General features: G+C 40.8%; 1 protein-coding gene across 1 annotated transcript; it reads left to right on the top strand.

Annotated features, from left to right (window-relative positions):
- Positions 1–8,202: 8,202 nt before the first annotated feature.
- Positions 8,203–13,510, top strand: larp6a (La ribonucleoprotein 6, translational regulator a). Its single transcript, XM_085352124.1, has 3 exons — positions 8,203–9,038; positions 10,717–10,915; positions 12,326–13,510. Exons 1-3 carry the CDS (start codon positions 8,203–8,205, stop codon positions 13,418–13,420), a joined length of 2,130 nt encoding a protein of 709 aa, XP_085208250.1. The 3' UTR covers positions 13,421–13,510.
- The last annotated feature ends 22 nt before the right edge of the window (positions 13,511–13,532 follow it).

Raw genomic sequence — 13,532 nt, 5'->3', positions numbered from 1 at the left:
ACATCATCTTTGGAAAAGAGAGTTTATTACAGAGAAATGGCTCTTTCCAAAATAAAAGCTATACTATCCGCTTCTTCTGGGCTATATTCTCAGCAGCATAAGGAGAATCATGTGCTAACAGCTGTCTAAATGACTCGGCTAAAGTTAGTAGCATGCTTGTTGTTTTTGTCTTTGCACTAGGATGATGTCGGCGTAAATGTGCAGTCATATTCGTTGTGTTCCCACTAGTGCTTTCAGGTTAATCTCGTTGAAATGACCTTAACGCCACAACACGGCAAATCTCCGTTAACGAGCTACCGCGGATCGCTCCGTGCATGGGGCTAGACGGCCAACACCTTAACGAGCTAACTGCGCTAACACACTAGTTCACACCAATGTAATTGAGCATTGCATGGCACATCCAACATACTGTTTTACTTTAGTCCATGACTCGCTTACCTTCAGGGTCATACGTCACATGAAAACCAAAATAATTCCAAACGCCAGATCTGAATGAGGTTCAATTTGCTTGTTGCAAGGAGAGCTTAACTTCTGTCTCGCTAGCTTGCCCTGCGCTCTTCCTTCTGACTATGCTGTCTGTGTTGAGCGCTCAGTGGATCTGCGCTCGACAGTGCAGCCTAGGCGGAGTAGTCGAACGCAGATTCACTGAGCGCTCCACACAGACAGCATCGTCAGAAGGAAAATTGATAAAATAAATTACAAATGTTGTATTGTTCGATACATATGCGTACCGAACCGAAAGCACTGTATCGAACGGTTCAATATCGATACGAATATCGTTGCACCCCTAATATATATATATATATATGTTTCTATCTATCCATACATACATATATACACATACACATATATACTCATTCAATAACCCCAGTAACACCTCAAAGGATACACAACCTACAGATATATATACCCATACCAACATACCCGTGCACCCGCACACACATGAAAATATTAGACAAGAACATCCTATCAAATCTCTACCTCCTCCCTGTACCCTGTAAAAACCATATCCTTAAACCGCTTTTTAAACTGCGCCATGCTCGGACATTGCTTCATATCTTTACCTAGTCTGTTCCACAGCTTCACTCCACACACAGAGATGCAAAAACTCTTTAATGTTGTACAGATACAAGGATGTTTTAAATTTAATTCCCCCTCAAATTGTATCCCCATTCCCTTTTAGAAAACAGTTTTAGAATATTGTCAGGAAGCAGGTTTTTTATTGCTTTATACATAATTTGTGCAGTGAGAAAATGAACCAGATCTGTGAATTTTTGATTTTAATAGAAAGTTATGAGCATGACTGACCTCTGCTTTGAGGTCATAATACATTGATATATTTTAATAATATGGTAACATTTGTCTTCTGAAAGTAAATCTGTAAAAATCTAAAACTGAGAGGTTTCAGTCCTAATGACTGGTTAATAAGGACTCACACAGCATCAGGAATTCAAGCTTTATCTTATAAAATCAATGCCATATTGGGTTGGATTTAAATCAAAGGCTGGACAATTAATCACTGGTGACAGCACATTTGCTTCCTTACCAGAGCCGAACCTTTTCCTTTTCATTACTCTATAACTGAATACCAGAAAATTATTGTCTGGTTTACAAACCTGCCTGTGGGCATGCAGGTTTTTGAGGCCATGGCACCTGACCTATGGAATGCTCTTCCCGCTCACATGAGATTTGCTGATTATACAGACTTCAGAAAATTAGCTAAAGGCATATATGTTCACTGGGGTATTTCAGTAACATGTTTTATATCAAGTCTGCTATTATGCAGTGCACATTTTGTCATTTCATTGTTATGCTCTTAATGTTGTTTTAATAACTGTGCAGTTTTGAAATCTATAAATATGTCTGTATCTTTTAAATTGTTTCCAGACTTTGTATGCATTAGATTACTTTATATACTCTGTTTGTGACTAATTTAAATGCCCAAGTGGGATTATACAAGCAATCTAATCTAATTGAAAACAGAAAAGCTCAAAAAAGTGGGAAAAAAGGAGTGAAAAACTCTTTAAATTCCCTCTTTCATGGTTAATGTTCAGTTTTCTTGGTCCAAGAAGTAGAAAATACTCATGATGAAAGAGTAAGATGTGGACAAAAAAGGTGCCTCCAATCAAAGAGTTCTGATTTTTGAAACTCCCCATAGTTCTTTTTTACTTTGTTTTTGTTATGAGATGCAGATGAATCATACAGAGCCACTCCAATCACATAAACAAGATTTTTTTGTACCTCATTGTAAATTTTTTGTAAACACTATAAAGAGATGAACAGATGTTTGAAAAAAGAAATGAAAGTGGCTATGTATGCCAAGGAACAATTATAGTTAAGAGGAAGTGGACTGCGGGATTATTTAGAGGTTTTTACCATGAACACAATCACCCTAACAGTGTTTTCTGACTTCTGTTTCACAGAAAACTTTTCTAATTCACTAGATTTACAAACCGAAAAAGACAGAAAACACAAATGCAATCCTGGGTATTTCTACAAACTGGCAGGCTCTCTCAGTTGATCCTAGCAGATAAGCATACAATAAGACACTAAATGCTTTAGATTATTTGTTGGCAAACTTTTCTTTCCTTTCTCTCACTCATTGTCTCTCTCCTTCCCCCCTTCTCTCCCCATGTTGCATTGTACACAAACTGGAGCACTGTATGGCATGTGGTGCAGAGAATGAGTCAGACTGCCCACCAGCTGTGAGCCTGGCTTGCCAGTGGGGAGGAGTAAAGATATTTCACGCAGGGCTGCATGACATCGATGTGGGTGATTTGCAGGGTTATTAGCTGAAAGCCAATGGCTAGCTGCAAAAATGGACCTCAGGTAAAGCCTATAAAAAAGTGACCATATGATTATAATTATAATATTCCAGCTGGACACCTACATACATTTCCTCTATAACAGTAATGAAATCAGTGACTCTGAAAATATACTTTATTCTTATTAAGGGCTCAGGGCCTAAGTCAAAGAACAAAAAGTTTCACTTTTATATTACTAGTTTCATTAAAGAGCAAGCAAAGTAATAATTACAACAGAAGTATGGTTTGGTAGGAAATGCACACATTTTAAATAAAAATGTTAAATATTTACTGTTTTTTTTTACTTACATCAACAATGGTCACTGATATTGGCAATCATTTTTGGAATTAATATTCTTTGGATTAACTTATGGTAAATGGCCTGTATTTGTATAGCGCTTTACTAGTCCCGTAGTACGGTGGCCCCTAGAGACAAAGCATGTATAAACTCCAAAACACTTACAAATTCCAAATAGCACGCACAAACTCCTCAACACATACAAAATCCAAAACACATGCAAACTCCAAAACACATGCAAAATACAAAACACGTACAAAATCCAAAACACGTACAAGCTCCAAAACACATACAAAATCCAAAACACGTACAAAATACAAAACACGTGCAAAATCCAAAACACGTGCAAACTCCAAAACACGTGCAAACTCCAAAACACGTACAAAATTCAAAACACGTACAAAATTCAAAACACATGCAAAATCCAAAACACGTACAAAATCCAAAACACGTGCAAAATCCAAAACACGTACAAAATTCAAAACACATGCAAACTCCAAAACACACAAAATCCAAAACACGTGCAAAATTCAAAACACGTGCAAACTCCAAAACACATACAAAATCCAAAACACGTGCAAAATCCAAAACACGTACAAAATTCAAAACACATGCAAACTCCAAAACACATACAAAATCCAAAACACGTGCAAAATCCAAAACACGTACAAAATTCAAAACACGTGCAAACTCCAAAACACGTGCAAAATCCAAAACACGTACAAAATTCAAAACACATGCAAAATACAAAACACGTACAAAATCCAAAACACGTACAAAATACAAAACACATGCAAAATACAAAACATGTGCAAAATACAAAACACGTACAAAATTCAAAACACATGCAAACTCCAAATCACAACGGAAGTGCTCCAGGACGCTAGGGGCAGTGTTGAGCTCGATTTGTAAAATAAACGGAAAGTTTGTTGCAAACACATGGGCTCTAGTCTCCGTTGCGCTTCCCAGGTTGCCTAGCAACTATGATACTAACAGCTGGAAACGTGTCATACAACTTTTTTTGACAGAAATGAAGGAGAACATATTTTTTTTCATTTGTTTGTTTGTTTCTACAAGAGCTTTGTGTGATTTGATAAGTATCTGAGGCTGAGACCACAGGACAGTAAAACATGATTTTTGGGCTTCATTTCTGTACTGAACAGTCATTTAAGATTAGCTAGTAAATAACAATTAGCTAATGTTGTTCATGAGACTAAAGTCATATCACTTTGGTAATGTAAATATAATATGGCCAATATTATGGTTATTATATTAGTCATTATTAGGTATTACAGCAGTGAACATGAACTCTTTGTCAAATACTGAGCTTCAGTACAGATTCAAGTTGCAGTTATTTACATGTCTTACCACCTTAAATCTTCACTCAAAGACAAGTATATAGGAATGACTGCCAAATTTATTTGCCACTGAAGCCGAAGGATGGCATCTGAATAAAACCTCTCTTGACATGCCTAGATGACATTAAAGCTTGGTTGGCTCTAAACTTTTTAAATTTGAATGAAAAGAAAACAGATTTGTTGGTGTTTGGACCCAGTGGCCCCTGTGAGTCCTCTTCTTTTCATTTGGAACCCCTGGAGGTTTATTTTAAACCTGTTGTTACTGCCCTTGGTTTTAAGTTGGACCAGTCCATTTTTATCATTTAAGGCGACTGGCAAGAGTGAAATCGTTTCTTTCTAGGCAGCACTTTGAAACCGTGATCCATGCTTTTATTTCTTCCCCTGTGGACTACTGTAACGCACTTTATGTGGGGGTCAGTCAGTTGTTACTCTGACATCTGCAGCTGGTTCAAAATGTATATTGACAGTGCATATATAGGTGTATCATATATAAGAGACAAATGTTGTTCCTTCAGTATGTTGGCATTACTAAATTTGGCTCAAATGCTTACATACATGTGTAAAAAGAAAATGTACAAGCTGTGAGCTGTTTCAAATCAAATCACTTTTATTGTCACATCACATGTGCAGGTACATTGGTACAGCACATGTGAGTGAAATTCTTGTGTGCGAGCTTCACAAGTTGTGCAAAATACGATAATGTAAACAAGCAAAATACAAGAATGGCTACATCTGAAACTAATAAATATATGTACAATATATAATAGTATATATATGTTTCTGATAAAATGAAGAGTAGACTGATGTATTAAATATTCCTTTATTGGGTGAGAAAATCAGACCATGTCATAACTGCTTTAAGTCATACAGAATAGATATCAGAGCTTTAAACAGGCTGACGTCTGCTAAATGGGTCAAACTGGGCAGAAAGTATACAAACACATAACATCCTTATAGAATATGATGTAACACTATAGATCAACTTACCTCAGAATATATAAAGCATATAAACAATTACACCAATATGATGCAACAAACACAGCAGTGCTACTGATCCAAAATACTCAAAGCTTCATAGAACTGAAACAAACATTTATTTTTAGTTCCATTCTGCTGCTGATACAGACTTTAGGTTTCTGAACATCAAACTTGTTGCTGCCTTTCATAGTGCGTAACTTGAAGGCCCTGAGTACTTTCTCCCACACTGGAAACACTGGAATGATAAAATTATTTGAACATTACCTAATAAGACTGATTCAGGACAGACAATTAGTTATTTTAAACTTTTCTAGCAGTCCTTCACAAACAGGGAACAGTCTGTCTATTCTCTCCATCTGTCAGCTGCTGCTGGCTCTTCCTCCTCCTCTTCCTCACATACTGCTGAGATTGTCCTGGTGGATCATCAGGGGTGCAAAGCCTCACAGATGATGTAATGCAGTGGGTCCCTCAGTCTGTCCTCACTCTGGACACTTGCAGGTGTCACACATAGAAATCAAATGTGTGATAAGCTGCAGGATTCAAACACAAGTGTGACTTATAAATACATGTTCATACTTTTATTCCACAATCAGAGAGAAAAAAACAGAGAGAGAGTGCAGGACAGACAGACAGGTGACAGTCTCAGGTGTACACACTGCTACAAAACAGCACCAGAGAAGGAGGATTTAGTGTTTGTGTCATTACGAGTGCTAAACAAGAAGAGTTCCCAGATGGTACAGTGGACACATGTGTGACTCCTGTGATTAAAGCATCTTTCTTTCAGCTTAAGGAGTGAACCGTCAGCTGACTGACATGACTGACTTTAATTACGCATAAAATCATCACATTCTCTGTAAGATTAAAGTCAGCTATTGAACGGCGAATATTTTGAAGTGAAGGCTTTAAAACCAAGTTAGTACAAACGTCGCTAATGTCACATAACTTTCCCGACATGTTGCCAACAGTAATGTTTTAATGTTCTTCATTATAAAAACATTTGCGCATAAATAAGTGACATAATATTCAGTACTTACTTCTGGAAGTTTACTCTTCGTCCGCTCCGCTTCCGCCGTTTTTTTTCGGCAAAATTATCCAAACCACCGCCGCGCTATGAAGTCTGGGATATGTTGGGCCATGAAGGCTACACAGACCCATCCTTAAAATTCAGGGAAATTAAGGACGCATTTGAGGGCCGCATTTCGAGCAGCCTTTGAATTGGGACAGTCTTTGTCGTGTCGCTGTGACATAATCGGCCTTAAAATGCGGCCTTTAAGGCTGCAGACCCCAAATCCGGTCATTGGTACTTCCTGGCTTGTGTAATTACTAGGTAACAAAAGCTCAACACTGCCCCTAGCGTCCTGGAGCACTTCCGTTGTGTTTTGGAGTTTGCGCGTGTTTTGGGGTTTGCACGTGTTTTGGATTTTGCACGTGTTTTGGATTTTGTACGTGTTTTGTATTTTGCATGTGTTTTGTATTTTGCACGTGTTTTGTATTTTGCATGTGTTTTGGAGTTTGCACGTGTTTTGTATTTTGTACGTGTTTTGGATTTTGCACGCGTTTTGTATTTTGTACATGTTTTGTATTTTGCACGTGTTTTGGATTTTGTACGTGTTTTGTATTTTGCATGTGTTTTGTATTTTGCACGTGTTTTGTATTTTGCATGTGTTTTGTATTTTGCATGTGTTTTGTATTTTGCATGTGTTTTGGAGTTTGCACGTGTTTTGTATTTTGTACGTGTTTTGGATTTTGCACGCGTTTTGTATTTTGTACATGTTTTGTATTTTGCACGTGTTTTGGATTTTGTACGTGTTTTGGATTTTGCATGTATTTTGTATTTTGTAAGTGTTTTGGAGTTTGCACGTGTTTTGTATTTTGCACGTGTTTTGTATATTGTACGTGTTTTGTATTTTGTACGTGTTTTGTATTTTGCATGTGTTTTGTATTTTGTACGTGTTTTGGAGTTTGCATGTGTTTTGGATTTTGTAAGTGCTTTGGAGTTTGCACGTGTTTTGTATTTTGTACGTGTTTTGGATTTTGCATGTTTTTTGTATTTTGTACGTGTTTTGTCTTTTGCATGTGTTTTTTATTTTGTAAGTGTTTTGGAGCTTGCATGTGTTTTGGATTTTGCACGTGTTTTGGATTTTGTAAGTGTTTTGGAGTTTGTACGTGCTTTGTCTCTAGGGGCCACCGTACCTGAGGACCCCAAAGCGCTTTACACATTCAGTCATCCACCCATTCACACACACTGGTGATGGCAAGCTACATTGTAGCCACAGCCACCCTGGGGCGCACTGACAGAGGCTTATTTCAAATAAAATTTAACAAAAAGTAAAAATCCTGACATGGCTTCGAAACAGTATATTGCAATAACTTAGCAGGAAAAAAATCTATAACAAGAACATAAAACTGTTTTTTTAAACCTTAAACTGCCAGTTCAGGGTGGGTTTCAGTGGGCCCGTACATTTGGCCAGTTGCATACAAATCTTGAATACATCGTTTTTGAATAAAGTATAACAGAATAAAACAAATATAACGTTTAGTTATCTGTACTTTTAACCCCTTGCCGCCTCTACCGTTCCCGAGCGGCTACTGTTGTTCAACTTTCCTGCTTGCTTTGGGGACATGTACCTGTAAAACTTGCCTCCTGCTTGCCACTACACGCTAAAACCCTATTATCCAATTAGCAGCGTTAGCGGAGGGGTTCGTCCTTGGCACGCCAATTTTCCAATTAGAAACACGTGAATTTGCTCCCCTACTTAGAGACATGTGGCCGGGACGTTCGCGTTTTCGCAGACTTAGGCAACACTCTGGGGGGGAAACTAAAAATCAAAACATGTACGCTTTGGTGAACGCCTTCATGCGTTGCCTCTCCTTTCTCTTGCCTCCTTCTTGGCTTTGTGTCAGCTTTTGCTTGTGGGTTGGGAATGAGTGCGAAGAGACGCTACAGCGGCCCAATCCCAGAGCTCGTTTCAAAAGCAGAGAGCCTCTTACATATGAGGAAGTAAAAGCAGCAGCAGAAGCAGAAGCACAAGGAGGCTCCAGACCGTCGGTCTCACCAGGTCCAGACTGCGTCTCGCTGGCTGCTACAAGCCCCGCTGCTCCTAAGGGACCTTCGTCGGGTCTGATTTGGATAGGGGGTCTCTGGCGAGCCGTGGAGCGCGTCTTCGGAGCCCCCTGGGTCCTTCTCCGCCATCACCTGTGCCCGAAAAGGCGACGTGCAGCTTTGGGCGCCCAGTATCCTGTCTGTGCCTTCGAGTCGGGTAAGATTAAAAGCTTCCAGAGAGGCGCTGCTGCTGCTGCTAAAATCGTGGACGTGAAGGGACCGGGTGAAACCACCTTTACTTATTCGAAGAATATGAGCGGGTCCGTGGGGGTACCCAGTGTGAACTCAACGGAATGCGCCTCGGATGCGTCGGCGGAGCAGGGCATCGATGAGGTAATTACCGTGGACCAGCTCTCGCAGGAGATGGGGACGGTGACGATAACAGTGGCCATTCAAGCGGCTGAGGACGAGGAACCCGAGGAAGTGACATCCAATAATGCTGACTTCCTCGGAGGTAGCTGTAGCGAGGACGAAATCGGAAGACATGACAAATCGAGGTTTGTGTTATTTGCTACTTTAAGTTAATTACCGTAATGCCTAGTGCTGTGAAAACTCAAACTAACTAAATCCTATCCTACACGTTAATGTGAAACCTGTTAGTTTAGTTGTTCAATTCCCTCCAAGGAAGTTCAGCAAGGTTGGAAGTAAAACAAGTGACTGTGTTAGTTCTTACTGGAACCCCACGAGTGTCTTTGTGCTCTGAATTTTATTCTTAAGCTGATGATTACAGCACGGGAGCAGCTTTGGCACAGTTGGACTGTTTTGTTTCAGTATAAGAATGCCACTCACATGAAAGGCTATTGTAGAAATGTCACAAATTCCAACAGGTGCATCACAGGCACAACAAAACCCGGCAACGAGTGCAGTAGATGAAAATAGATGCTTACAATTGGGAGTGTAAATCCTCACAGACACGGGTGAGGGATATTATTATTTATTATTATTGTCTTTTGGGTTGGAAGTGTTTAACCACCAGTAGGCAGCATCATAGCTATAAAGCTAGACACCTGAGACGGAGAGATAAAGGATGGCACCTTCACTTTAATCTAATTCCCCTGCGTCATGGCCTGCTATTTTTATCCTCTGGCCTATAAGGTCCCTACTTGAACTACATGCACAAAGAGTGAGTCAGTGGTAGAAAGGCCAAAGGGGAAAATAAATCTCTTTCTTCATACCAAGCATTTGTTTACTTGGAGCTACTGAGGTGTGACCTGTGTGACAAAGGGCTCGGTAACGCCTGCAAGCTATTGCTTTACAGCACGTTTTTCACACAGCTGGTATTTTAAGTGGTTAAGGTCTAGGAATCGTTTTTAGGACGTGTTAAATGTAAGCTGTTGGTTTGTTAGTCTAATATTCCTCCTGCATTCCTCCAGAGAACTTGTGTAGAGTGACTTGAAAATAAATGTATAACTATCGAATAATCTCTTGCGTTGTCTTTGCTCGTGCCTCTCGTCCTATTATTTGAGGAATGCAGGAAGGTATTCTCTTCTAAATTCTTGTCGTGCTTTATCTGACATCCTGGGGAAGATGTGGGCTCGTGCCAGCTGTATGGTCAGTGGGCTGGAAAGCTGCTGAGCGAGGGTGTGTGAGGGAGGAGGCTGGAGGAGGTGATGAGTCATCCACAAAATTTCATTCAGACCCTCACTCTAATCTGTAAGGCTACCTGACTGTGCAGCTTTACGGCAGCTGTCAGGCTGCTGTCAAATTATGCCTCAAAGCTTCAGTTATGCACTGTTGATACCAGTTTTTGTAAACTGTGTGAAGTTGATGTGGTGAACCACCATATTCTATGTGGGAGGGAGAGCCTGTGTCTCTGGCCTTCAGATGGAGAGGTCTTGGCAGTTTCAGGACTGGTGGGACACTGGTGTAAAGGTCTGGCACTGAGGCATGGTGACTGTGGCTAGAGACGCAGCTTGTCAACTGCTGAAAGAAAAATCAGGAAGGAGGGAAGCAAACGGTCAAACGCTTCTCATGCCAGCATGTTGTTTGGAGAAATGACAGGATAAGATTGTATTACTGCCAAAAACTTGTAAGCCTCTGGCTTATTGTATTAATGAAAGTAAAATGTGTAACAGTTGTAATGTTGGTGGTTGAGGATATGAAACATTCTGCTATTTCGGTAACGCACTAAAAAAGGTTCTCTGGCCATGATGCACGTTATCTTCCCACACACAGTGGTGCCGGGACCAGCGGAGGAGAACTGGAGGAGGAGAGCTGGCAGCCCCCGGATCCAGAGCTTATCCAGAAGTTGGTTACTCAGATTGAGTACTACCTGTCTGATGAAAACTTGGAGCATGATGCCTTCCTGCTTAAACATGTCAGACGTAACAAACTCGGGTTTGTTAGCGTCAAGTTGCTCACGTCCTTCAAAAAGGTAACGGTGGCAAAATTTTGAGGTAGTCTAGAAACACGGCAATGTCTCATTTCAGTACACATCAAACTAAGGTGGGAAAGTACACACGCTCTTCTGCTGCTGGCTAAAACATACACATCACATACTAAATTTTATACTAGAGACTCAGAATTATGTCTTGTATTACTATAGATTAGCCAGTGTGTGTTGCGTTGCACATTGTGATTTATAGTTGACCACAATGAATAAATTAACTTTTAAGTAATGCTGAGAGAAAAGGTAGTCTTAGAATTGAAATATGGCTAAAGATGAAAGTCATTTTTATCTCCTAGTGACAGACGCTTGTGAGAGCTGAATAACAATGACTGGCTGCTTCTAGTGTCAGCATGACTAGCTGTTGCTGTTTGGTGATATTCTCACGTTAATTCACAACAGCTTGTGCTAATTTCAGCTCAATTCAGATGTGTTGGCTTTTTTTTTTTTTTTAGATCTGTCTGCACAGATTAAACCTAGATTGTATTCATGATCATTCACACATTTATTACCCTCTACTCAATATCTCTGTATAGAATAAACTCTTGACAGATTACATTGGCCAGAAGAAAAATACTGATGTGCATTTTCTAAAAAAAAAAAAAAAAATTCTGAATTTGATGAATAAAAATCTTTCCAGGTCAATATTTTTAGACTCAAACAGAATAGTGCTACACTTCAAAATAATTATTTGCCTTGCACTTGGTGCAGGCTCTGTTCTGAAAAAGCAAACTGTCATGACTGGTTGCTTCTTGCAAACAGTTTGAACAGCAGGTGGGTGGGACTGTCCTGATGACATCCAAAACTTGTACCTGAGAGGATCATATTGACATTGTTTTGGGTTTTTTTTTTAATGTAATAAGTATACACCTGTGCAACAGTACATGTGGTAGACGATAAAGAACATCATACTCCTTACTCTAGTCAGTTTAATTTTTCCTTCGGTGCAGTATCAAGCAATGTACAGTACTTGGGTAGTGACAGCTGTAGACCAGTTTAAGGCATAGTGAGATACTTTAACAGAGTACTAGTCACTACACGTTTGGAATGTACTATATGGCAAACTGACTATAGTAAGGGATGAGCACTTGCTGATTTAATCTGATTCAACCATGAGCTCAGAATCACTGAGCTAAAACATAAGTTTGGGCAATATAGTAAAGTCAGAATTTTTGGCTTAAATTAATGGGTATAATTAGAGATTTAGGAAGTATGATTAACAAGAAGCTGTGAAACATTCTTAGTCTATCTTGGTGACAGACTGAAGTTAGCGTGGCCATTTTTACTGAAGCTTAATAACTCATAATTAAAGGTAGTTTCACTGAAATTGTGACCCGATGGTCACTGGGTATATGACTGTAACAAAGATGTTGGTTGTTTGTTTGTTTTTTTCCCCAGGTGAAACACTTAACTCGTGACTGGAGAACCACTGCTTATGCTCTGAGACACTCAAAGATCCTTGAGCTGAATGATGAGGGGCGTAAGGTGCGACGTAAATCCGCAGTACCAGTCTTTCCCAGTGAGTCACTGCCCAGCCGCATGCTACTATTAAGTGATTTGCAGAGGTGGCCAGAGCTGGCTGCTCTCACTAAGGATAATGGAAGTGCTGAAGGAGGAGCCACTCAACAGGAGCAGCTGATGAAGCTGTTACTGAAAGCATTTGGAACATACGGTGCCATTGCCTCTGTTAGAGTCTTGAAACCTGGAAAGGACCTGCCGGCTGACCTGAAGAGGCTGAGTGGTCGCTACGCTCAGCTGGGCACTGAAGAATGTGCCATTGTGGAGTTTGAGGAGGTGGAGGCTGCTGTTAAAGCCAACGAAGCTGCAGGGAGTGAGAACGGAGGACCCAGTTTACTGGGGTTGAAAGTGGTTCTGATTGGCACCAAGCCGCCTAAAAAGAAGGTACCAAAAGAACGACCTCGTGAGGAAGGAGGGATGCGGAAAAGCCGCTCTCTAAACAGCCGGGTACGAGAGCTTCAGTATCATGGGGACGACTCTGCTTGCAGCTCTTCGGAGACAGAGAGCACCCCTACATCTCCCAGATTGGCTAGAAAATCCCAGTCGTGCAACAAGCTCAGCCCCACCACTGCAGGCATTAGCTTCCAGAATAATCACCTGAGTCCAAGTATGTCCCCACGTAACAGCCCCTGGTCTAGCCCTCGTGCTAGCCCGTGTTCTCAGCGCAAATCTCCTCATTCCCACAAGTCTCCCTTAGCTGTTGAGGGTAGACTGAGCCCTGAGTCTGGACGTCGTTGGGCAGATTACTCCTCAGACAGTAGCCTCACACCTTCAGGGAGCCCGTGGGTTCAGCGGCGGAAGCAGGTGGCATCACAGGAAAGCAGCCCTGTCGGCAGCCCGATGCTGGGTAGAAAGATCCAGAATGCTGATGGCCTGCCGCCAGGAGTAATGAGGCTGCCAAGGGGTCCTGATGGAACTCGTGGCTTTCACTGTGTGGCGATTGAGAGGGGAAAGACTGCTGCTACTCAGACTTGATATGTGGAGCCTCATTATGTATTCGCTGACCCCCCCAGAAATAAAATGAGATATTGGAAGTTTAAACAGTTCTTGGCCATGTTGCTCAAGCCCCACCCCACATTTCAGACTG

The sequence above is a fragment of the Diplotaxodon limnothrissa genome, linkage group LG1 (assembly GCF_057381915.1).
Source record: "Diplotaxodon limnothrissa isolate DT_005_m linkage group LG1, D_limnothrissa_male_GT1.1, whole genome shotgun sequence".
In the NCBI taxonomy this organism is placed as follows: domain Eukaryota; kingdom Metazoa; phylum Chordata; class Actinopteri; order Cichliformes; family Cichlidae; genus Diplotaxodon; species Diplotaxodon limnothrissa.
The sequence above is the reverse complement of the archived record's forward strand: the minus strand, read 5'-3'. Positions and strand labels throughout refer to the sequence as shown.